Raw genomic sequence first — 27,393 nt, 5'->3', positions numbered from 1 at the left:
TGTGTCACAAAGAAATCTTTGGGAAGCTTAAGTTGGCCTTTCCAGACTGGGCTTTGGGAGAAGATGATCCTTTTCCAACTGACCCGAATTATGAGGAATATCTTGCTGACTCCCCACCCCTTCAAGAAGAAACTTCACAGCCTGCTTCTGAAAAGAAGACTGATGAAGACGATCCTGAGAAAGACTCCTCAGTCAATAATGAAGAAGAGTCCTAGGGAGTCAAGGGTTTTTTCTTTTTTTTTTTTTTTTTTGTAAAGCTTGACCCTCCATAATCAATGAAAATAGAACTTTTCCAATGATTGCCTAAATATTTCCTCATCCTACCTCCAAAAGCTTGTCTTGGAAATAAAATATAAATGATATAACTTATCACTTATCACTTAACTCCTTGTATCTTGACGAGGGATGACCTTTGGGATATCATGAAGAGGCATTCGGGAGAGATGTTTCAGCTTCTAGCTTTTTCATACTCTCAATTGTTCCTTCATTTATTATGAAGTCCAAACGTTTCACTGCCTTTGTGTACCACTCACTTCTCCCAACGAGTTGGAAATATAAATATCATTTAAGTGGTGGCGCGACGGTTGGAGGTATTCTCATATCAGATGCATACTTCCACGTGGTTTTCCTCTGACCGTCGATCTTACTTTTTGAAGAACTCAAAGCGTTTCTTCGATCCGGTCCTTCAGTTGCCTTTGGCTCTTAACCTTTGTCTCACTCCCTGAGGCTATTTAAGTTCCTCAAGGGTATTTCTCATTTACCTTGCTATCTGCAAGTTAGATTTGCAAAACAAAACGACATTCCGTTTTCCTTTGCCACGTTCGTACTTTTCGTATTCCAACAATATTTTCGATCAGCATCTGAACAAGTAAGCTTTTACTTTGCCAATGTCACGAATCTCTTCTCCTTCTCCCTGAGTGAACTTCACAGTAGAAATACTTGGGGTTCACTTAATGGATATTTGAGAATTAGGGTTTTCCCTTTTTCTGAATGTTGTTGGATTCTCGTACTGATACTGCCTTTTCTGTACTTGTGCCTCCCAAAATCGATTTGAGCTTTATTAGGGCGAATTCCTGCAAGAAGACTATCCCAGTTCTGACGCAGGTTGCCGCCAGAGGTGATTGCATCTGATGAATCTTCTAAGCGTAAGGAGACTGTTGTTGGTGAATCTTCAGATCAGATTCCCACAGTTTCTGCTGACGCTTCTCCTTCACTCCCTCCGCCTGATGAGACCGTTCGATCTTCCCAGGAAGATCTTGATCCTTTTGTCGCTGCCTATGCTGTTGATGCCACTGTTGGAGAAACCATTCGGGATTCTTCGACGGAGACCCTTTGGACATCTGAGGCAACTATGTTGGCATCTGACGGAGGCGTGGTCCCAGCAATTGCTGATTCTATTTCCAACTCTAGAGCTTGCTTGGCATCCTCTTCCTCTCCTTCTTTGGAGCCAAAGGATTTTGCCACTAGAAAGTGCCATCGGTTGGTGGAGGATGCAGCTCATCCTTCTCTTGATGTAGCTCATCCTTCTCCTCCTTCGAGGAAGTCTGAATTAGTGTCAAACGAGTTTGACAAAGTGTTGGAGTGGTGCACTGCTGCTCAAATGCCTAGCCAGAGCAGAGTTCTTTCCAAACTTCCAGACGATGACTTTATGAAATCATTGGTGATGTAAGTTTTCTTCATTATCTTTTGATGCTAAAGATTATTCTTTTACTGCTGTCTAACTCGGAAGTTGTTTGCAGGAGTCTCACTGGCAACTTCCACAACCAAGTGGAAGCAGCCTCTAGACTCAATAAACTGAGTAATGAAGTTTCCAGGCTTCGGGAAGACTCCAAAGCGAAAGACGTTGAAATTGCTCGCCTTAGGAAATTAGCTTGGGAGGTTGCAGGAGAGAAGAATTCTGGGATTGAGCGTCTCCATTCGGATTTGGATGATGCCAGGGAGAAGATCCGGCGGCTGGAACAAGAAGTAGGAAGGTTAGAGGCGAAAGGATATGAAGCGTTACCCCAAAGGCAAGCTAACATTCCCTTGCCCGAATCCCTTCCAACTAACGTTTGCAGAGCTTGCACAGTAAGCCCTTTGTTGACATGCTGAATGCTTATAACTTGCAGGCATACCGCGATGGCAAAAACGAAGTATGGGAATCGATATTAAGGAAAGATCCTCATTTTGATACGACTCCCTACAGTGCTATTTGCCATCCTAAAGTGTTTGCCAAGCTGGGTCATCCTTCCCCTAACTGGACCAAGGATAAGATTGACCCTGTGCCTCCAGATCCGGATATCATGCATTATCTCGATGATTCCCCTCCTTATGCTCCTCTCCAAGGATTCAATTATGAAGAACTTGGCCTGAGTACAGATTTCACCAAAGATCAGACTTCTTCTGGTCAAGCTGGATAAAGAGTATGGAATTGCAGAAGATTTTGATAAACATGCTTTTTCCTGACTCTGTTCCTCTTCTTCCTGAATTTGTGTTGCTTCCTGACTCTGTATTACTTCTGGCAAAGTTCTTTCAATCTTGTAACTTCTTGATGATGTCTTTCTCATTTGACCGAATGAAAATTGTACCCCAACATTTGTTTGTATATATGCTGGTTGTAAAGGTTGGCCTCTTCTAGTCGTTTTAAGAAGTAAAGAAATGAACTTCATCTTTGAACTTTGCTAGTCGTTTGAGTCATTGTTTTAGTAGGTCTTATAATGCCTTTACTTAGAGATTTCCGGAGAAATTCAATAGGTCTGAGAAGGAACTCACTCGGGTTTTAAAAGATTTCCGGAGAAATTCAATAAGTCTGAGAAGGAAATCACGCAGATTTTAAACCGATGCCTTGTAGAAGGAACTCACTCGGGTTTTAAACCGATGCCTTTACTTAAAGATTTCCGGAGAAATTCAATAAGTCTGAGAAGGAACTCACTCGGGTTTTATACCAATGCCTTGTAGAAGGAACTCACTCGGGTTTTAAACCGATGCCTTTACTTAGAGATATTCCGGATTCAATAAGTCTAATAAGGAACTTACTCGGGTGTTAAACCGACGCCTTGTGGAAGGAACTCACTCGGATTTTCATCGGATGCCTTGACTTAAGAAATTCCGAAAAAAATACAATAAGTACGTGAAGGGACTCACTCGGATTTTCATCTGATGCCTTGTGGCTGGATCTATTCTTGAGTGTGGTGTATGATGCCCCCCAATCAAAAGATAGTTGTTGAAAACCAAAAATTGCATTGATTGAGTTGAAATTTCTTACATCATGAACAAAATTGATAATCTTCAAGGAAAATTCTTTTTCAGATGCCTGGCATTCCACGAACGATCCAACTCTTTCTAGGTTGTCATGTTCTTCAGCTTGTAAGCTCCCGAACTGACTGGTTTTATAACCATATATGGTCCTTCCCAAGAAGGTCCAATTTTCTTTGATGGCATGGATTTGAAGCTAAGGTATTTCTCAATACCAAATCCCCTGCCAAGTACTGACGATTCCTTACTCGGTATTATAGTGTGACGCTATTCTCCGTTGATAATGTTGAGTTCGTGCTATTGCTTTTGCCCGAACTTCATCCAACAAATCAAGACTGTCAAGCAGTCCTTGCTCGTTCGTCTTTTCTTCGAACTCTCTGTCCCGTAATGTTCCCGCCATTACTTCCACAGGTGCCAATGCATCAGATCCATAAGCCAACCTAAATGGAGTTTCTCTTGTGGGTGTTTGAACTGTAGTTCGGTAGGCCCACGGTACATTATGCAGTTCTTCAACCCATAAGGCTTTATCGGCCTCAAGTCTTCTCTTTATTCCCTCAAGTAGCATTCGGTTAGTAACCTCTACTTGTCCATTACTCTGGGGGTATGCCACTAATGACATACGATGCTCGATCATGTAAGTTCCACATAATTGCTTGAATTGTGGACAGTCAAATTGGGTACCATGATCAGTAACGATTATCTTCGGCATTCCGAAGCGATATATGATTGACTCAAGTATAAACTTCTCCACCTTTCTTTCAGTGATTGTTGCCAAGGCACTGGCCTCAACCCATTTAGTGAAATAGTCAATTGCTACTATCAGATATTCTCTTCCGCCTGACGCCTTGGTGAATTACCCATGATATCGATTCCCCACATCGCAAAAGGGATGGGATCTAGAATTGATGTCATGGTTTCCGCTGGGCGTTTGGATACTGTAGCATGGACTGGACAATTGCTACACCGGCAAACATATTCCATAGCAGCTTGTTGGATCTTGGGCCAATATAACCTAAGTCTTAAGATTTTGTGGGCCAGGGCTCGTCCACCCATGTGAGCGCCACAAATCCCTTCATGTACTTCAGCTAGAGCCGACTCCGCTCCTTCGGGTCCTAAACATCTCAGAAGGGGTCCAGAATAAGATCTTCTGTACAACCTTCCGTTTTGCATAATAAACCTCGCGGATCGTACTCTGACTAATCTCCCTCTTTTGGATCCTCTGGTAGTTTATCATCTCTCAGGTATTCCACTATTGGATCCATCCAGCAACACTCTGCTTCAATGTAAGAAATTTCTTTCTCGTGATAACTCGGAAATGTTATCTCTTCAATGTAAATCGAAGGGTCTAAATTTTTTTCTTTGGCATTGGCTAATCGGGATAGCTCATCTGCCACTGTGTTTTCTGTCCTTGGAATCTGACATACCTTCAAATTCGTGAATTCTGTTTGCAATGCTTGCACAATCTCTCGATATTTCTACAAGCGTGGTTCTTTAATACCATACTCACCCTGAACTTGATTGACAATAAGCTGAGAATTACTATAAATAGTTACATCTGCTACTGCCAATGCTTTTGACAATCTGAGTCCAACTATCAGGGCTTCATATTCTACTTCATTATTGCTAGCTTCGAATGCAAATCTCAATGCATATCGAATGATAAATCCTGTTGAACTCTTCAAAAGAATTCTAGCTCCTGCCCTGTCTTTATTACTCGAACCGTCCACATATACTTCCCAAATGGTTGGTATAGTGGGCTCTTCAACAATGTTCTCCATTGGTGCAGTAGTTTCTACTACAAAATCGGCCAGTGCCTGAGCTTTAATTGCCGTTCTAGGCCTAAAGCTCACTTGAAACTCACTGAGTTCAACCGACCAAGCCACCATCCTTCCAGACAAATCAGGTTTACGAAGAACTTTACTAAGAGGGAAAGTTGTAAATACCTCTATCAAGTGAGCCTGAAAGTATGGCCGTAGCTTCCTAGCTGCTGTCATGAGAGCTAGAGCCTGCTTCTCGATCTGAGAATACTGCATCTCCGCATCAAGTAGAACGTGGCTGACATAATAAATTGGCCGTTGCTTTTTATCCTTCTCCCGAACGAGTACTGCACTGACCGCTGAAAGGGATGTTGCTAAATATAGCCGGAAAACTTCTCCCCTTTCGGGTCAGGATAAAAGTAGTGGTCTTCCTAGTGTTTCCTTTAATTCCTTGAGAGCTCTCTGGCACTCTTCAGTCCAATTCGCTTCCTTGCTTCCCCTCAAATCTTTAAGTGCCTTAAAAAATGGTAGACACTTTTCTCCAAATTTTGAGATGAAACGGTTCAGAGCAGCAATCCTCCCCGTCAAGCACTGTACATCCCGAACAGTTTTTGGGGCTTCCATATCAATTAAAGCTTGTGTTTTGGCTAGATTAGCCTCAATACCTTTTTGTGACACCATGAAGCCCAAGAATTTGCATGAAGATACTCCAAAGGCGCATTTATCCGGATTTAGCTTCATTTGATATTTTCGCAGTACTGCGAATACTTCTGTTAAAATCTGCGATATGCTTTGCCCTTGCAGTGCTTTTTACCAGCATATCGTCAACATAAGCCTCGACATTTTTCCTGATTAGGTCTTTGAATATCTTGTTGACGGCCCTCTGATATGTAGCTCCTGCATTTTTCAGGCCAAACGGCATGACTTTATAATAGAAGCTTTCACGATCAATCATGAAAGCCGAAAATTTTTCATCCTCCTTATTCATGAGGATTTGGTTATACCCCGAGTAGGCATCCATGAAACTCAAGGTTTCATATCTAGCAGTTGCATCTATCAAGAGGTCAATCCTGGGCAACGGATAGCAATCCTTAGGACAAGCTTTATTGAGGTCGGTGTAGTCTGTACACATCCTCCACTTCTCATTCGCCTTCTTAACCATTACCACTTTGGCTAACCAAGTTGGGCATTCAATTGGTTCTATGAAACCAGAATTCTTCAGTTTTTCGACTTTGCCCCGAACGGCTTCGTACTTTTCTATAGAGAAATTTCTCCTTTTTTGGATAACTGGCTTCACCTTTGGATCTATCCAAAGTTTATGCTCTGCAACATTTCGGTCGATTCCTGGCATGTCTTCAGCAGACCATGCGAATACATCATTATTTTGTTGAAGAAAAGACTTCAACTCTTCTTTGAACTCTTCCACTGCTCCAGATCCGATGTAAGTAATCCTTTCTGTATTATCAGTAAACAACTGGATGTGCTCTAGCTTTTCTACCGGCTCGGGCCTTTGCATTTCTGCTTCTTCCCGATCATCCCGTACTTCTATTGGTAGGGCAGTCACCTTCCTTGGGCCCTCCTTGTCTTTCAAATAGGCAACATAGCATTGCCTAGAGATCCTCTGGGTCGATGAACTTGACCAATTCCCATCTCAGTCGGGGATTTTATCTTCAGGTGCTTCGTAGAAACAATAGCACCTAGCTTGGACAAAGATGGCCGCCCAAGGATAACATTGTAAGCTAGAAGTTCCCGAACCACCAAAAAATTTATTCGGACGGTAGCTTCCTTGAGAAAACTCCCAATCGATAGGTCCAACTGGACAGATCCCTCTGCTATTGCAGACGATCCTGCAAAGCCATATAAATGTGTGGATGATGGCTCCATCAAGTCCTTATCCACCTTAAGCTTTTGATACACCTCATAAGATATTAGGTCCACAGTAGACCCTGTATCAACTAGAACTCTATGTATTTCTCAGCGCGCGATTTCTACCTTGATGACTATGGCATCATCATGAGGTAAACAAACGCCTCTCTCATCTTCTTCGCCAAAGGTGATAGAATCTTCTCCATTTGGCCTCTTATGCTTCTGCGTTTCTCCGGTTCCAACAAATTTAGATTTTGTTTTCAACCTCCGGAGTGATTGGGGTTCTGGGCCTCCGAATATTGTAAGGATCGGTGACCGAGTAGCATCAATCACCTCCTTACCCTTTTTAGACATCGGAGCCTCCTTCAGTTGTTCGGGACTATCCGAACGATCTCTTTTGGGGCTCGCCTCACGTGGCTCCTCTCTTCTTCTATTAACAAAATTGGACAAATGTCCCTAAGATATTAATCTCTCAAATATCCGCCTTCAAATGACGGCAATCATTGGTATAATGACCGTAATCCTTGTGGAAACGACAATATTTTTCTCGATCCTGTTGCTCTTCAAGCTTTAAAGGAATCTTTGGAGGCCACTTCAAAATATTTCGCTTCTTAATGATATTCAAAATATCAGCCCGAGGAGTATTTAATGGAGTATACTCACTTTTACCGGGAGATCTCTGCCGCCATGCCTGAGACTTTCCAACTCGATCACGAACATTCTGCTTTGGCTTCTGCCTGTTCTTAGGAGCCTTTTGTTCTTTGGTTGAAGCTTTATTGTCCCCTTGGCACGCATCTAAGATTTTCGTGACTTCAGCCTGCTTTTGGCATCTCTGTACCAATTCAGCATAAGTTGTAGGCATATCTTGAAATAATAACTCCAAGAGTCTTCGGTTAGTGAGTCCAGTGAACAAAGCAGTTTTAGCTACTTGCTCATCTAGATTCTCTATCTCCATTGTAACTCTATTGAATCTTTTCAGATACTCTCTGATTGATTCGCTATTTCTTTGTCTAATAGTAAACAAGGTTTCCTCTATCTTCTTGATATGGATTCCACTCTGGAATCGTCCTATGAATTTGCGCGCCAACTCATCGAAGTTCACGATCCTTCCCGACGGGAGGTTCGAGAACCATTTTTGCGCCGCTCCGTTTAAAGATGAACCAAAAACTCTGCAAAGAATTTCATCAGAATTACCTGCAACTGCCATAGTCAGCTGATAATAACTGATGTGGGCCATTGGATCCCTAGAGCCATCGAATGTAGAAAAAGTTGGCAAGCGGAAATTGTGGGGAAACTGGTATCCCGCAATTGGCTCGGCAAAAGGGGTCTTTCGAATAACTGAGTAAATATCATCAGTTATCCTTCCTCAAGCCAGTTGTCCCAGCTTCTGATTAATATTGGCCAACTCTTGACCAATATGTGTTGGATGATCTTCTGCAACATGATCACAACCCCGAACAAAATGATCATCATGAACTACTCGATCATCACGATCATTCCGATCGTCACAAAAAGCCCGCTCATCACGAACAACTCGCTCATCACGAACAGCTCGCTCATTATGAACAGCTCGCTCATCACGAACAGTTTGTCTAACAGTTGGTGAGTGAGTTCTCACTCCTGTAACCAACCTTGTATTCGAATCGGTTGTACTTCCTTGCAGCCCGTCAAACCGATCGTCTCGCCTAGGTAGATCGTCGACTCTCCTAGGCACTCGGTCACCTTCACGAAAGTTCTGACTGATATTCTGATCTTCAGTCAATCTCTAATCCCAAGGCAATACATGCCTCCCTACATCGCGATGATCATGTTCTTGTGGTAATACCACTCGTCTAGTTAGCACGCGGAGTGCTTGACTTACGTCCAAAAGTTGGACTTTCAATTGATCCAATTGATTTTGGAGTGTTTCTGAAGGATTGTCCCCCATGACCGCCATCTACTTCGAGAGGTGGTAAACTTCCCTGAGGAATATCTGGATTATTTACTCCAGTGATTTAGACACCAATATCGCGTTGTGCAGCGGCTGCTGCTGCTGATCTAGTCACCATAGCTTTCTGAATCGATTTCCCAAAGACGGCGCCAAATGATGCGTCCAAAATTTGCTCAACCATTAGATCTCCTTAGAATGACCTGCAAAACGAAAGTGTCAGATGTGGCCCGACCGCTAGGGTTGGGAGTCCACCTCCGAAGGCTAAGTCAGTCGATGAACTTAATCACAAACGGCTCTGTTAGAAAGCACGAGCTAAGGAATGAATAACTGGAAAACGATTTAGATCATAAGCATCTGAGTGTTTACGTCCAAATGTGTGTGTATGGATCTGTTCCCTTACCTTGTTGGTAAGTGGTGTTTATATAGAGTGTACCTTCGAATCTTCTTCGTTGGATGTATTTGAGCCTTCTTCGGATAGTCGTTGGATTCTAACATTTAGATCTGTTGAGTGATAGACTTCTACTAGTTTGAACTAGTAGAGGACTCCTGAGATAACCTCACGGTTATCTGATGATTATCCCTTCAATAGTGATAAGTGACAGCCGCCAAGTTGTGTCTGCCATCATTAGGGTAATTAACCTAATCCATAAGTCGAATTAGGGCGTGCTTGTTCCTGATATAGTTTTCTTCCTCAGCAAGCTATCTCCTGGACCTGGGTCGCTCGGAAATGAGTCGATTCCTTTTGTCCCGACCGGAGTCGAAGGTCAAACCAAGTATGAACCAAGTTCGATCATATTTTCTCCACATCACATGGTGAATTCTAATTCATGTTTGTTATCATCAAAACCAATGGAGGCCAATGTGGCAAAATGCTGACATGGCATTTTCCGAATATTGCTAAAATATCCTACAACACAAGTGAGGAGGAAGAAAAGGAAGGATGTTACCTTACAAGAGGTGTGACACTTTACCTCTTGTGTGAATGTGATGCAATGTGAGTTGTATGCTCAAATGGAAATGTATGCACCACCGACGCCTTTAATCACCTCAAGCTTGGCTTCCACAAGCTTGCTTAATACCTTGGAATGTTCTTCAAGGTTGGGGAGAAGGTGACAGGCAAAGCACAAGGCTTTCTTGCAATTTGAGAGCTTAGGATCACTTGGGGAGTGTGTGATCAAGTGTGAATATTCTTGCTCTCAAATGAGGTGAATTGGGCTTATATAGAGCACCTTTGAGTGCCTAAAGCCAATCCCCAACGGATAGAAAACGGACAAAATTTTTGTCCTGTTTTTAGCCCAGACGGTCAGCCGTCTGGAAAAGATCCGTTAAACTAGCCGTTGTAGCCATTTTTTAACCTAGACGGAATTTCGTCTCAAACGGTCAGCCGTCTGGAAAAGTGCCGTTGCAAACTAGCTGTTATTGGCTAAGTCAGGGCGACACGGTCAGCTATCTGCCAGACGGTCGTCCGTCTGGCTTGATTAGCCTAGACGGAAATTCTGTCTGGCTTTCTATTTCTAAAAAAATCAGAAACACAAACCAGACGGTCAGCCATTTGCTCAGATGGCTGACCGTCTGAGCTCTGTTTTGCTGAATTAAATTGGGGCTGGGACATGGCTTGGGTTTTTGGACTTTTTTGTCAACCTTAAGCATTGTACACCTCACTAACATGTCCTAGGTCACTCTAGTAATATGAATTACATATAATTGATGCATTTACATGAATGTGTATGCGAGAGTGTCCTAAGCCCTAATTCAACTTAAGTTTTGATCTTCGACTTGATTTTGTGCAACAGTCTTCATTACCATCTTGGCATGGTCATCTTGACTTAGACTTCATGTCTATCTACATGTCCATCTTGGCATGATCTTGGCTTTGATTTGAGCATATGGCTTTGACTTAGAGTTGGTCCACTTGTTCTGATCTTGAACTAAAACATCATAACTCAATATAGCCATTAATAATTCATGCTTATTATCATCAAAACCAATAGAGGCTGATGTGACAAATGCTGACATGACATTTCCCAACAATCTCCCCCTTTTTGATGATGATAAACACATGAATGATTGGAAAATAGAAAAGGCCATGTCAGCATTTTGCCACATTGGCCTCCATTGGTTTTGATGATAACAAACATAAAACTTGAATTCACCATGTTTTGATGATAACAAACATGAATTAGAATTCACCATGGAAAAACATGTAAATAACATGCATATGAATGACTGTTTATTTGCTATTAATTATCATTCATATTTTCCAATCATTTATGTGTTTATCATCATCAAAAAAGGGGAGATTGTTGGGAAATGCCATGTCAGCATTTGCCACATCAGCCTCTATTGGTTTTGATGATAATAAGCATGAATTACTAATGACTATATTGAGTTATGATGTTTTAGTTCAAGATCAGAACAAGTGGATCAACTTCAAGTCAAAGCCATATGTTCAAGTCAAAGACAAGATCATGCCAAGATAGACATGAAGATGGACATGAAGTCTAAGTCAAGATGACCATGCCAAGATGGACATGAAGACCGTTGCACAAAATCAAGTGGAAGATCAAGTGGAAGATCAAGACTTAGGCTGAATTAGGGCTTAGGACACTCTCGCATACACATTCATGTAAATGCATCAATTATATGTAATTCATATTATTAGAGTGACCTAGGACATGTTAGTGAGGCGTACAATGCTTAGGGTTGACAAAAAAGTCCAAAAACCAAAGCCATGTCTCAGCCCCAACTTAATTCAACAAACCAGAGCTCGGACAGTCAGCCGTCTGAGCATATCTGGTTTGTGTTTCTGATTTTTTCAGAAACAGAAAGCCAAATGGGCAGACGGAATTTCCGTCTGGGCTAGTCAAGCCAGACGGACGACCGTCTGGCCCTGACTTAGCCAATAAGGGCTAGTTTGCAACGGCTCTTTTCTAGACGGATGACCGTCTGGCAGACGGCTGACCGTTTGAGACGGAATTCCGTCTGGGTTAAAAAAATGCCTACAATGGCTAGTTTAACGGATCTTTTCCAGACGATTGACCGTCTGGGCTAAAAACAAGACAAAAATTATGTCCGTTTTCTATCCGTTGGGGATTTGCTTTAGGCACTCAAAGGTGCTCTATATAAGCCCAATTCACCTCATTTGAGAGTAAGAACATTCACACTTGATCACCCACTCCCCAAGTGATCCTAAGCTCTCAAATTGCAAGAAAGCCTTGTGCTTTGCCTTTCACCTTCTCCCCAACCTTGAAGAACATTCCAAGGTATTAAGCAAGCCTGTGGAAGCCAAGCTTGAGGTGATTAAAGGCGTCGGTGGTGCATACATTTCCATTTGAGCATACAACTCACATTGCATCACATTCACACAAGAGGTAAAGTGTCACACCTCTTGTAAGGTAACATCCTTCCTTTCACACAAGAGGTAAAGTGTCACACCTCTTGTAAGGTAACATCCTTCCTTTATAACTGTTTCAATTCTAGTCTAGGTTGGTAGATTAGAATTGGTCATTGGTTGCTCTTGCCCGTGAACAAAGATTGCTTGGGTGCTCTTGCCCATAAAAAAAGATTGTTAAGGGGTGCTCTTGCCCTGCTTGCTAAACAAAGATTGTAAAGGGTTCTCTTGCCCTGTAACAAAGATTATTGTAAGGGTTTGATCTCTATCCATTGTATTGAAAGAGAATCAATAGTGGAATACTCTCTTGAGGCCAAGAGAGGAGTGGACGTAGACTTGTATAGTCGAACCACTATAAATCTCGTGTTGTGGTTGCCTGAAATTGTCTAATTCATTTGAATTTTCAATTTACATTGTATTTCTGCATAAACCGCAAAATAGGGATATTGCACTAGTTGCAACCAAGAAGGACCCCCCCTGAGGTTGCACCAACAAAGCGTTTTGTATTTGGCTGTAGATAGTTGGGACAGTTCATCGGCTTCTTCGTTTTGCTTTCGGGGTATTTGTCTTAAAATGACCCGATCAAATTTTGCCTGATACTACCCAACCTTCTCGAGGTATTTTGCCATCTGATCGTCCTTCGTGCTATATTCTCCTTTGATCTAATTTACAATCAATTGGGAGTCGCTTCTGATTTCCAAGTCCCGAGCACTTAGGGCTCGAGCGACCCGTGGGCCGGTCAGAATCCCTCACTACCCAGATCAGTGCGTATGGATACCTGCAGGAGCAGATATAGATAGCTACTTGATGCCATACGAGTTGCGCGAGATATGCAACACACTATGGGACAGCCGCCGGTGCTTCACTCCTAGGAACAGCGGACAGATGATAGATTCTGCACGAGTTATCGGTCGCATCGTCGATCGAAACGTCATGCCGAAGGCTGGACATCACCATAGGATTACAGTGATGGAGGCCATAGTCATCTACCGGATTTACATGGGCTTCGAGATTGTCCTTTCCTACATCATACAGCAGGTCATGCTGGATCTGGTTCTGCGGCCTAACATGCGGAATCTTTGCTATGGGAAGTTACTGACTTTGATCTTCAGGCATTTCGGGGTCAGTTTCGAGGATACACCAGTGGACACTGGTCCACAAGGATGCGTCATGGGGACTAGGATGGTACGTCAGATGGGACTGACACAGATAGTGAGATCTCCTGGTCCAGAGGGTGAGGAGGATGATGAGACAGAGGATGAGCAAGAGTCAGACGATGGTGGAGAAGATATCGGTCCTGACAGTGATGATGATTAGGCCGGAGATGATACTGAGATGCACGAGACAGTGCCGGAGCATCACGATTTCCCTTCCTCGCACTTCGAGACAGGTGGTCCTTCTCATGCGGTTCCAAAGACTTCGAATCTCAATGCACAGATGAGATCGATGACTTCCATGCTGGAGAGGATGGAGGTCAGACAGGAGCAGCTATATGAGAGGATGGAGTCACGACAGGATAGGATAGAGTATCAGGTGACTCAGCTTTCAGAGGAGTTCCGAGCTTATAGAGATCAGAGGAGATCACCTAGATAGACTGTACTAGGATTTTCTTTTATGATTTTCAGATGTAGTAGTTGTAAAACTTTTCTTAAAGTTAATGAAGTTCTCTTTGTTTCACTTTATTATTGTGTATTATGCACTTTTCTTTTATTGCATTAAGTGACAATTGTTTAAGTATAATTATTGTGCATTATTCAGAAGTATTCAGTTATGCTTCATTAATAGTTTCTAGTCCAAGTGTTCTATTATTCACTTCTAAGAGTAGATGAGTCACTTCTGGATCTATGACTCAGGAATGTTCTGTTACTGTTTTCTGTGGTTAGGATTTCCTTGGACTTTGGGCTCTGATACCATTCTGTCACATCCTCCCAGCCGGTACCCTAACTGGCATACCCGAGAGTGTGATCCACAGCCCCGAAGATCAAGTATCGAGGAAAATCATCCTCCCACATATACAATAACATAATCATAAACAGGAAATAAATCAAGTTTTAATATTATAAACAAGGTTCAAAACAAAAATGAATAATCAGTATAATCAGAGTGCGGAAAGATACTAGATATCCAATGATATCAAAAAGGAGTAAAGTGAGGCGGAAACTCACTTCACCAAAAATAGTGGAACGTAGTATGAAAGTCAAAAGGAATTACAACTGAAACAAATGTACTAAGAAATAAACTAAGATCAAGCGTCTTTAAGTTTATAGATAACGTCTTCATAAGTATGGACTTCGTCAATCCAATGAATCCGTTCTAACTCTATGTTGTTTTCAAAAGTAGTACGCAGCTTGATCCGCTGGGGGATCATCAGAGTAATCTTGATCGTCGCCAACACCTTGCGTGTAATACGCTTCATTGGCTTGCGCTTCACTGTACTGCTCGTCATAATAATCTGTACCTGTAGGATAATCTAAACAAAGAATGCACAAAAAGGAATGAGTTTCGAAGAAACTTAGTAAGGTAGTTAATCCATAATATCATTGATAACAAGTGGCAAAACATAACATGATGCAAACCAGTATGAAACAGATAAAGTGTGAATGCATCTAACTCTATGTATGCTGGTCTCTATGGCAGACATGCTTTAAGTCATAGCACCGTACTTCTTAAGGAAAGTCCGCTCACACCCTCAACCATATAAGATATCTTGGGTTCCCTCAACCATTTAAGGTATCTTGGGCAGCCGGTTGGTAATGGGTCCTGCATCCCTCTCGGACAAACCATGGTAGGGGTTAAGTCAACACACTCTCTCACAACCGTTTGGCATAAGTACTGGCGCATGTCAGGGAAAAGCCTAGCCCAATGCAAGTCATCTACTCAGTTACATCAAGTCAGTTCCAGATACTTCCATTCCTCCCCTCTCGGGATCCTTTCCGGTATCCTTCACACTAGAGTCACGGATATTACTCACCGAACTCATCAACCCTATTGGTTATCCACATATGGTAAACGGGAAGCTCTCATGTCACCTCACGGATATAACTCACCGGTCTCGAGCGCCCATGAGCCCAAGTCTAGCCATATGCAACCCTCCAATAAATGGTCCCCACAATGTGATTCCCATCCTCTCACGGATATAACTCACCGGTCTTGAGCGCCCGTGAATCCTCATTGCTACCACGAGTCGTTCAGTCTCAATACCCTTTCGAATCAGGTTTGATATAACAAGGGTGTATCCTAGTCAAACACTACTAGACATCCCTAGGTATGACAACCATTGATTCGGGAAAGCGTCGATGGGCATTTTCGGAGAACATCCCATACTATTCCCTCCGATGTCCAAGGACAGAAGCATCAAAAGGATACTCCCCAATCCCAAACCAAACTTAAGCAAACACATTCCCAGATCAGTCATGACATGCACAACCAGTAGTTCATCATATAAAAGAGAATGTAAAAGTGACATCAGATTAAGCAAGAATAAGTAATTCATATAACATAAATAATGAAAAAGATGATATAAACAAGTGCTACTGTTCCCACAGTAGGAGATCAGAATTAAAATACAATAATAGTAGGTAATCTCATAGTTTCATAAAGTAGAAACCAGAGAACAAGTAATCTATGCAGTTAAGGAATTAACTGTCCTTACCTTCTAACTTGGATAGGATCTTAAAGAATTAAGTATGATCTTGACTAAACCTGAGAAGACAGTCCTAGATAAGTGCACACAACATGTTAGGAAAGATGCATAAAGGAAAAGATCATAAATCAATCAAAACAAACCAAGATTGAGGTTGTTGTACTCATTGGTCGATTGATTGGTCTGCTGGACCAGTCGACCAATGCAGACAGTGGCCTGCAAGAATCCGAATTTTGAGAATCCAGAGCCGAATTCGATGGTTCAAAAGGGTACAAATCAGAGGGGAATTATCATGGTAGTATTCTAGGGTATAGAGGACATCAATCATAGATCAAAACAAGTTCTCAAGTTACAACCTGGAAATCATGAGGTTAACCTAATTAGGTTGAACATAGGTTAGGAGGGAAAATAGAAAAATTAAAGATAATGAACTAGGATATAAAAGGATTCAGATCTAGTAAAGAAAACATAATAATTGGGTTAACATGATCAACAAGGGGGTTCCTGGGTTTGATCCAAGAAAATTAGGGTTTCACCCTTTTGGCTCCCTGGACAAAGGTTGAGAGCTCCGGATGAACAAAGACAAATCAAAACAGGAAAATATAGATGATTAAGTTTTAGGTTAACACAATGTCACCCAAAAAGGATTTCCCTTTCACAAGGTAGGTTACCAAAAGTTTTCCAGACAATCACACAGGTTAGGGTTTCAAAGGATTAGGGTTAGGTTTTCAAGAATTCAACAGGCAGGGTTTAAGATCATGATGATGATCATGAGTCTCAAAGAATATGGTGAGATCAGTAAATTGATGATTACAAGAATGCTTCATCATCTTTCTGATCTCAATGAAGAACAGAATAAAAGAAAGAAAATCAAAGATAGAAGACAGAGTGAGTGAAATCATACCTTTGCCGTAGGAAGATGAAGAATTCTTCAAGTCTTTGCGAGGAATCACCAAAGAATGCAAGGGAATGGGTTAGATTAGGGTTCTAACTCGTTCCAGAGGCTTAGGAGGTAGAGGAGGTGGAGTATTCCTGAGATTAGACTTAAATAGAAGAGACAGGATTCAAATTTCAAAAACAGAATCAATTGGTCGATTGGTCCAATCGACCAATGAGTCGACCAATCAAGACAGCAACTTCAAAACAGGGAATTGAAGGCTCAAATCAAGTCCAAAGATCAAGGGGTTTTGCACACACCTAGAGTGACATACCTAGGAGTTAGAAATGCCTTCAAAACAATACAGAGACCACTCCAAGACCATCAACTAATCCAATCTTCATCCGAGTGCAGTTTCCACCATTGGTACACTGGCATCAACACTCATGGATTCCAATCCAGCCATAAAGTCTTCAACAAAAATGGCCCAAAGATGACTTCTTGCCTTACTTCGGGTCACTGGACCTACAAATAACAAAGTTTCCGGATTAGGGTCAGGGCTGGGTTTCACAACAACGACCGGCTGCGCTTGAAAATAGGGCCTTAGCTTGAGAGGCTGCTAGTAGGGCTAAGGCTTGCTTGTCAATGTCCAGGTACCGTGTCTTTGCATCAATGAGTACATGACTTATGTAGTAGACCAGGTTTTGAGTTGCTTCTCCCTTGACCAGGACCGCGCTCACTGATGTTGGGGAGATGGCTAGGTAAACGGTGAGATTTTCTCCACGAGTAGGCCGAGCTAGCACAGGGGTTGTTCCGAGTGACCTCTTGAGCTCTTCGAAGGCCCCTTGGCATTCTTTAGTCCATATGTTTTCTCCTCAAGTTGGTGTGGTTTTGAGTGCTTTGAAGAATGAATTACATTTTTCCCCATCTCGGGAAATAAACTGATTTAGTGCAGCCACCCTCCCGATCAGACATTGGATATCTTTCACTGTTTTCGGGGGCTGCATATCTATCAGGGCCTTAATTTCTAGGGTTTTGCTTCGAACCCCCTCTGGGATACCATGAGACCGAGGAACTTCCCGGATGACACTCCGAATGCACACTTGTCCGGGTTCAATCGCATTCGGTAGGTCCATAACACGTCGAATGCTTCTTCTAAGTTTGCCACATGTTTTTCCCAGGCCAAGCTTTTCACGAGCATGTCATCGACGTATACTTACATATTCCTCCCGATCTATTCTTTAAAGTTTTTGTTTACGGCTCTCTGATAGGTTGTGCTAGCATTCTATAACCCGAACGGCATTACTTGGTAGAAGTAGCTTTCCCGATCAGTCATAAACGAGGTATGCCTTTTGTCGTTCTGGTTCATCAATATTTGGTTATACTCGAAGTATGTGTCCATGAAACTGAGAACCTCATGTCTGGCTGTCACGTTGATGAGTAAATCTATTCTCGGTATTGGGTAGCAATCTTTCGGACAGGCCTTGTTGAGGTCTATGTAATCGACGCACATCCTCCATTTCCCGTTTGCCTTTTTGACCATTACTACTTTTGCTATCCAGGTCAGGCATTCGATCGGCTTAATGAAGCCCGATCGCTCTAATTTCTACACTTCTGTTCTAATTGCTTTGTGTTTTTCTATTGAAAAATCTTGCCTCCTTTGGCTGATCAGGTTGCATCTTTCTTGAATTCATAGTTTGTGTTCAGCTACCCTCCTGTCAACTCCATCATGAAGGACTTGGGTTGTTCTGACCCAATCATAGTCCCATGCTCTGGATTATCCGGGTGTAGTTGGATCCTTTCTAACTTATCCACCGGTTCAGCTCTTTGCATGTTGTCTTCATCCCGACCGTCTCGGATTTCGATGGTTAAGGCGCTTCCTGATCCCTCGGATCTACGTTTATGCTTCAAGTAATTGACATAACACTATCGAGATGTGAACAGGTCGGACCTACAATCCCCCACCCCAACTTTGGTCTAGAATTTGAGTTTCATGTGTTTAGGCGAGACCACTGCTTCTAACGCATTGAGCATTGGGCTCCCTAGTATTACGTTGTATGCGGACAAGTCTCATACCACCATGAAATTAACCCGAATAAGTGTGTCCCGGGGGGATGTCCCGATCCTCAGGTCGAGCAGGATCGTTCCTTCTACAATGGCCGAAGATTGTGTGAATCTGAATAGAGGGGTTGCACAGGAAGTTAACATATCATCGTCTAGTTTCAGTTTTTTGAAGGCTTTGTACGACAGCAGGTCGACTGAGGAGCCGATGTCGACTAAGACGCGATGGATTTCCTAGTTGGCTAACTTTATTTTGATGATGATTGCATCGTCATGAGGGGTGGCTATCCCAACCAGTCTTCATCTGTGAAGGTGATTGGTTTGAGACAGGTCAGGTTCTTTCTCTTCTTTGGTAGGTGCACAGCTCCTACGAACCGGGCTTTTTGTTTCGCCTTCTTGATTGATTCTACGGTCGGGCCCCCCATTATGACATAGACAGGAGTTTCCCCTCGTTCTTTTCCCTTGTCGATCTTCTTCACTGTTTCTCCCGGGCTTGATGATCGGGGTCCTTTTCGAGGTTCGGGAGACTTGTCCCTGGGATGTCCCGACCCCCTCACAAAATGGTTGAGTTTGCCTTCCTGTATCAATTTTTCAATTTCTGACTTAAGGCTGCGACAGCCATTAGTGTTATGACTGTAGTCTTTGTGAAAGCGACAATACTTATTCATGTCCCAGTCTTCAGAGCGGGAATGCATTTTCTCAGGCCATTTTAGGGACTTCTTATCCCGAATCTGCATGAGGATCTTTGAGGGCTTGGAGTTGAGAGGAGTGTATCCGTCTCAACTGGACTCCCTCTTCCACTTACCTTTGGATCTTGTTTGTCGAGCGCTGAATTGTCCATCTCTTTCTTCATCTGGCTTTCGCTCCTTATCGGCCTTCACTCAGGCATCTATCACCTCGTACACACCGACCTGTTTTTGGCACTTTTGCAGTAGGGTTCCATAAGTCTTTGGTTTGTCCGATAGTAGGACCTCCAAGAGATTTTTGTGGGTAATGCCAAGGTCCTCCAATTCCTCGTACTTTGTCAAAACGCTTTAAATAGTCCCGAATGGATTCGTTTCTGCCTTGCCAAATGGCAAACAGGATGTCAAAGGTCTTCTTGCTCCCGATCGCACTTCGGAATATGGCTATGAACTTCCTTGCTAGTTCCTTGAAGTTGTTGATGGAACCCAGTTTTAGGCTGCTGAACAACTTCATTGCGGGTCCCTTTAGGGATGCCGGGAAGGTACGACAAAGCAGTCATTCCTCCCGTCCCAAGATTGTCATAACAGACTTAAAATAACTGAGGTGTTCTTTTGGGTTGGTTTTCCCTTGAAATGGAGTAAAGGTCAGCATGATGAAGTTGAGTGGGAGGGGCATGCTCATTATCTCGTCCGAGAATGGCTCCCGGTCTACGATATCGAAATCCTAGTCATGGTCTCGATCCTCCAATTTTCGTTCTACTTCTGCTACTCTCCTCCGTAGCCGGTTCTGTCTTGATTGATTTTTCCCGAATGGCACGGTGCTTGCTCGGGCTGATTGTGTCCGTGACACTGATACTCTCGATCGGGATCCTCGAGGGTGACTGACAACTTCTTGGTCATTTTCAACCTAGTGGCTTCTTTGTGGAAGGTCCTGGGTCCGTCTAGGTACCATGAGTCGGTTGAAGGCACTGACTCTTGTTCCATCTTTTGGCCTTCGATCTGCCTCAGCCCCCGGTCGCCTCTCCCGTCAGCCATCAACCGAATCGCCTCCAAGTTTGCTTGTGGTCTAGCACCCCTCACGGCACGGGCTGCTTGATGCAACCTTCCCGTCTGAGTGTTGGGTGGAGGTCCTTGCTAGACCGCTACTTGGTGCACTAGCCCTCGTAGGGGCGGACCTACTAAGGGGCCGGAGGGGGGGGGGCATGGCCCCCCAGGATTTTTTAAAATTTTAATTAATTCCCTTAAATTTTAAAATTTTTATATTAATTTTCTTCATTTTTCCAATTTTTTTTCTTGTCACATGTGAAATGTCACTATTTGCCCCCCCCCCCCCAAAAAAAATATTGAGAACAACTTTTAAATGTAAAATAATGGGTATAAAAATCAAGTTAAAAACTAACTCCTCAATTCCTATTTATTCTCCCCACTTCTCTCTCACATCTTTTCTTCCTATTTATTCTCATCTCTTTCTATAAACGTGGATCAAAGGAAATTTTTAGAAAAAAAAATCTTATTAAATATTCAAAATGTCATTTATAATTAGTGTTGGTAATACTCCAATTAGTTCAATTCAATTTAATTGACAGGGGAAAGATCCTTACCTGGATTCACTTTGCTAAATAATGAAGTATTCGCAGCGGAAGTAAATCTGGATCCACGTTCTCGTTCCACCACCAAAGCTTTATCGGGGAGATTCCACAATCACTAGGAAAATGAATAATTTCCACAACTCAAATGCCGTGTGGAAAGGATGGGATAGTGATCTAAAGCAAAGGAAGTAAACCTCCAAAGGGTTTCTCCTTCATGTGTTTCTTGGAGAAAGCGAGAGAGAGATGGGAGACTCCGTTTCTGGAAAACTTACGTAATGCAATCACACTCAATTATGCGGTGGTTACCAAAATATATAACCCTATTTTGTAACCGCCCTAATAGTGAGTTTCCAAATTTGCCCTTGGACATTTAATTTATTAATTATATTAATAAATTCCAACAATTAGAAACTAACTCCTCAATTCCTATATTCTCTCATATCTCCTCTCTCCTCTCTCCTCTCTCCTCTTTTTTTTCCTATTTATTCTCTTATGTTTCTTTCTTCCTATTTATTCTTCCATTTTTATAAGCGTGGGTTAAAGAAAATTAGGGGAAAAAATCTTCCCTAGGTACTCTTTTTATTTCTCAATTTATTTATTGTTTTTTTTTATTTGATTTTAAATTCTTTGTTTCTTTATTTTGTCTACAATTTTTTATTTTATATTGTAAATAAAATGTTTATAGTTAGTAAGGTAATTAAGGCTCTTTTTGGTATCAATTCTCATTCTCTATTATGACTATTTAAAAGAAATAAGTATAACAATTCATTATTGGTCAAGAATGAAAAATGATTTGGTAACATTTGTCTACAATAAATTATTGAATGAAAAATAAGTTCGGTATGTCGAACTGATTGCTAAAAAATAATAATGAAAATTAATACAAAAAAAAATGATCTCTTGCAGCGGCGTTTGAATACTTGCAGCCAGAATTTTGAATCTCTGATGAGCTTTTGCGCTGTGAAGCTTCGTAAAACCGAATCTGCTTCATTACCCAAGCAGATTGAGAGAACCAAAGCACGTCCAATTAGATGATTTTCCCTTCCTCTCCCTTGAGTACTTTTTCTCTCTCGGTCCTAGGCTTTGGGAGGACGACTGTGATCTGAGTCTGAGCTTTTAACAATTAACTAGTCATCCATGATTCCTTGGTTTCAGAACCCAATTCTTCTAGCACTATGCAGATTTGGAATTTTCTTAACTAGTGTAGTTGCAAGGTAGCAAGCACGTCCAATTAAGATCTCGTTAGTAGTTTTGATAGATTCCCTTGGGAGTCTGAAAATGATCTCTCTGAAAGTTTGTAAAAAATCTATAAAATATAGAAAACTATTTGTAGGTCACAAAAGAAAAGAAGAAACATATCTGATTGTGCAAATTGTGCTGTTCCAAGAATGATTGATTTAATAAGTTTCTCATACAACCTAGCCAGAGATCCTATTCAGACAAAAACTTCAGCACTGGACTGACCTCATGCCATTCAGGGTACGTAGTTGATCGTATCGGAAAAGCCGCAGGTGGGGAAGAAAGTTGCAGAAGCTGAGGGAGAGCTAGCCGGCCACGAAGGAAGTGGTGGTGGTTTAGGAGTAAAGAGTGAAATTCATCAATGCAGATCCACCTTCAGAGCTGAGAATTTTTTTTGCAGGAAATGAGAGCTTCGAGACAGGGAAAGAGGGCTTGAGAAGCTGCCGTAGACTTGAGAAGCATTTTTCCAGGAAATGAAAACTTTCGGTAGGGTTTGAGAAGTGCTGTTATAAAATAATGGGTTTTTACTGTTATACCCCTATCTTAACTTCAAAATTTCAAGTATAGCCCCGCATAAATGAGGAAATGACTTCTCACTCATAATAGGTAATGACTTTTTAATCCATTGTGAATTTTGGAGGTTTTTCTATTATTTTAAATAAAAATAAAAATGATAATGGATGCCAAACCATTTAAAACAATGAAAAAATCTCATAATAGATAATGAGAATTGATACTAAAAAGAGCTTAAGTACCATTGGTTGCATTTCTTACCTTAAAAATTTTTTTGGTTTGCTTATGACATTTTAGGGTTGAAGCCATGTGATTTTTTTTTCTTTTTTCTTTTTTTTTTTTTTTGTTTGTTTGTACTGATGCTTTAATTTATCTATATCTTGTTGAAAAAAATTATCATTATCAATAATTTACCTATTTTTATCAAATATGTGTGGGCCCCACAAAATATATGTGAGTTTATTCCTTAACAAAATAAAATAATTCATACATGGGACCCTCAATGGGTCTTTAGGACCCATACAATGTGTAACGAAAAATCATTGTGCTTTTCCAATCTGGACTTTCATTCTTCGGCCCCCCTAATATTGAATCCTGGTTCCGCCCCTGAGCCCTCGTAATGCGCCCTGCATTTCGAGCATACTTTTCCGAATCTCGTCTAGATCCGTGGCAGTGGCGGGCTCTTGGGGTCTCATCTCGAACATACTTTCCTTTACCTTCCTTAAGGGGGCGTTTGGTTTTGCAATTCCCTGAAATCCGCTTCTGAGGGAATCATGAGTCTGTGGAATTAGGTTCTGTAGAATCATATTCGTAAAAAAAAACTGTTTGGTTACCCTGATTCTAGAAAGTGAATATGTCTGAAAAAACCATTTGGTTACCCTGATTCTGAAAGTGAATCTGTCTAAAAAATTGTTTGGTTACCCTGATTCTGAAAGTGAATCTGTTTGGTTACCCTGATTCTGATTCTGTGAGTATATTCAACATGAATCACTTTGAACAACCATTTATTACTGGGTTGAGGGCTACTGAGATGACAATTTTTTCCTTTAATTTGGATTAATTTTTTCCCCTGTTAAGAGTAATATATAATTTTATATAAGTGTAACTACATGATATAAAACATGGCAAGACCAAAACTTTATGAGTACCAAATTAAACAAACCACCACCAACAACAACTTGACGTACTGAGTCCAATGTTACATGGTCCTATAATTGAAGATATGAGGTCTGACGAATACCCAGTTTAATTAGGATCCCATTCATGCACCTGACTAATGTCAACCTCTTGAATCTCTTTCCATTTATAGGCAACCTGCCATTGGCTATAAATCTAGAGTCCATGCTTTGTTATTGGCATCGCAGCGAGTGTGCAGAGAAGTGAAGGAAGTGAAATTAAATGAAATCAAAGTCTAGGTAAAATAATCAAACACTTTCATTTATTAGTGTTTAACTCATGTGAGTTTTGTATTATGCCTTTATTTTTCTTTAAATTCCATAGCTACCATTTAAGGGCCTATAGATGACCTAAATTCCCTTTTCATCAATCAAGCAAAACCCTTTAATTTATGATGATGTTTAAAACTTTAAATGTATGTCCTTATAACTTTCCTCATTCAACTGTATGCGATTGAACCATTGTACAAGGATGCCCAACTCTTCAACTGCAATGGGAAAACCAGTAAATAAAATAGCTAGATAGATGAGGTAACAACATTTCAAAATGTGGAGTTTTTATCACAATGTAGCATCCAAGGGGGGAGGGAGGGGGGGAGATCTCAAACACATAAACACTCTCTAATTAAAGAAGCGATATAAAAGCTTTCAGCACGTATGATTTAGAAATAACTTAACAGCCATTAAAGGTTCACAAATCATACAAATTAACAGCTCATGACAGAAATGGCAATCGTACACTTGCACATATTAAGCAATGAATACTAGGAGAATTTTAATGAACCCATGCAAAAATGGGAATGATCATATAAAGCAGTTAAGGATCAAATTGGGTTAGAGTGATCTCATGGGTGGATCTAAGGAACGGTAAAGCTCAAATTAAATGCACCCAATAAATTTGTCTGGAATTTAGGACAGACCTCTAGGTCAATGATTTATATTACAGCACTAGGGTTCCAAAAACAAACCAAATTCTGGACTGGAAGTAATCCTGAAAACCCAAATTCTGTAATAGAGGAAACTGAGAAAAGAGAGAATCTTGAGTAACTCACAAACTGGAAACCAGAAAGCCCCAAACTGTGGATGAACAGAGGTCCTAGGCTGGGCTTATGCTCCCAATGTTTCATAGCAAACTGCCATAGGTTTTTCATTTAATCGAAGATCAGCTATATGCCAAGATTATACCAAAACAGTGGATGCACAGGAGGTATAAACTCAGAATTCTGATTACCAATTATCAGGAATTTTTTGAGTCATGAAAGGACAATGTTTGTTGCTGAAATCAGGTACCAGATCTTGCCAATAAGTACTTGATATCGCTGTTGGCAGTAGAACATAAAAAGAAGAAGACCTATCTCAGGCTTAGGGTTTCCCACTTCCACTGTCTCATCAGACAGATTCTTAGGCTAAAGAGCACCTAATAACTTCAATTGATTCAATCATATGGAGCTCTGCAGCCTTACATTTATTATATAGACTGAAAAACCTTTCTGTCTCAGACAGATTCTTCAGGACAGATAGACTTCCACCCAACTGTTCATACAATTGAACAACTTAAGCTAACCAACTACAATGTGCAAGGCACGCGCACAATTTTGGTGAAAATGACGATATGACGATATGAAATTGGAGGATTCAGATCAGTCTATCCATTTCGAAAGCTGAGCTCTAATAGCACATATAAGAAATAAATGCAGAATACAAGTAAAGGGGAAGCTGAACTTGTATAACGAGCAACTTTCAGATCAATAGTTCAATGAAAAGAAAATCCACCAAAATGGAACTAAGAATGAGAAAGGAGAGGAGAATAATTTATTTGAAATTTGGTTGCATTCAGAGAGGGGAGTGACACATAAAACACAATGTCGTTGTATGTGTATGTTTGCCTGAAAGAGATGACTCATGGGTGTGAAGCCAAATCGAAACCCCCGCAACAGAAAACCAGAGGTCTCATACCTAGGCAAATGCTTCAGAAAACCAGAGGTCTCATACCATTGCAGTGAAGGCATTGAATACAGATGTTACCTTTTTTTGCAGAAATGGGTGTGAAGCCAAATCGAAGCTCAATGAACCACCAAAACTCAGACGACGATGGTCTGCAAAATAGTTTCACCAAATCAAAGTTACTGGCTGAAAGAAGAAGACGGTCTGCAAAAAATCGAAGCTGCTGGAGCTCAACGAAGAAGACGACAACACTCTGCAGCCGTAGGAAGCCCAAATCGAAGTTGCAGGAGCTCAACGAAGACAGACGACGACGATTGGAAGAGTAGCAGAAGCTGGAGCTCAACAAAGACAACTACTGGAGCTCAACGAAGACAACAACTGATTATGCTCAAGGAAGACGACGACGGAGAGCTCAAGGAAAACGAAGACGACGACGACAAGAGCTCAAGGAACCTTGGACGACGACGATAACTCAGGAAGACGACGAAACGGAAGAGTCGCAGAAAGCCCTAGAGAATTTTTTTTCACGATTTGGATGACTCCGTAAGAATTATCCGTATTTATACCTAGCTACAGTAACGGTGAGTCTGTTTGGAAACCACCTCTTGAGGTGGTTTCCAGGTGATTCTAATTTTTGGCGTAAAATGAAGAATCCGGGTGATTCTTGGAATCCGACTCAATCCGACTCAATTTGTAACCAAACGATTAATTTGATTGGAGTCATGATTCCCTGGAATCAGATTCCAGGGAATTGCGGAACCAAACGCCCCCTTAATAACCCTAGTGAAAACATTTTATTCCTTTGCCCATAACATATTCTGGTACTCCTGTGTCACCAAAAGCTTCCCATATAACATTTTCTTCCTTTTTACTTTTTATTGGATCTTTATAACTGTTATTTGCTGTATTTTTATGTTAGAAATAAAACCTTGACTAGGAAAAAACTTTTTTGGATTCCCCCTCTATCAGTTCCATAGTGCATTATGGCGTGCCTTATCTGGCGTGCTCATATCAAGAGGAACACTCGAACTAAGTAAATGGAAAAAGATCACTAATTATAGGCACTGTTCCACGAATGAGATGAACAATTGAACTCGTTTCAACAAACTATATGCAGAAGTGCAGGTCACCCAATCAGAGTAAGAGGAAAGGTATTAATAGGAAAATAAAGAGGAAATTTAAAAGATACAGAACTAGAGTATATGTGTATTAATTCAAGATCATATACAGAAGTATAATAAAAACATCAATTACAATCCTAGCCACCCATCCTCCATATTTGGATCCACAATTAAGTATAACAACATAAAATGTTGCAAGTAACCAATTACCGCTCAGTGGTCCAGTCCTCAAATTCTCGTCCATTTTATGCCTCCTTGGTTCGGTCAGATGACTTATCCTTCTGGAGCCAGAAGTTTACTAGAAAAGAGTCAATGATGATCTACATTGACAGATTGGTGCATGGTGAGGTGATGTTTTTTATAGATATTT

The 27,393-nt window shown here is 41.3% G+C and overlaps 1 protein-coding gene across 3 annotated transcripts in view; it reads right to left on the bottom strand.

Annotated features, from left to right (window-relative positions):
* The window catches only part of LOC149024235 (Sodium Bile acid symporter family), a 146,537-nt gene that overhangs the window by 16,799 nt on the left and 102,345 nt on the right, over nucleotides 1–27,393 (bottom strand). The window contains exons 14-15 of one of the 3 annotated variants that reach the window (XR_016171612.1): nucleotides 25,984–27,343; nucleotides 14,291–14,648 (exon numbers count right to left, since the gene is read on the bottom strand). Coding sequence is in view for 1 of the 3 variants with exons in the window: in XM_089144555.1 (XP_089000681.1) it covers nucleotides 27,269–27,343 (75 nt within the window). In the remaining 2 variants the exon portion in view is untranslated. Of the gene's footprint in view, nucleotides 1–14,290; nucleotides 14,649–22,075; nucleotides 27,344–27,393 lie in introns of those variants that run through there. The other 2 variants (XR_016171613.1, XM_089144555.1) reach the window with 2 other exon arrangements.

This window comes from Hakea prostrata, chromosome 2 (assembly GCF_041222555.1).
Source record: "Hakea prostrata isolate BN-2017 chromosome 2, UWA_Hpros_2, whole genome shotgun sequence".
NCBI classification, from domain to species: domain Eukaryota; kingdom Viridiplantae; phylum Streptophyta; class Magnoliopsida; order Proteales; family Proteaceae; genus Hakea; species Hakea prostrata.
Note: the sequence above shows the minus strand (reverse complement) of the source record. Positions and strands in the feature narration are given on the sequence as shown.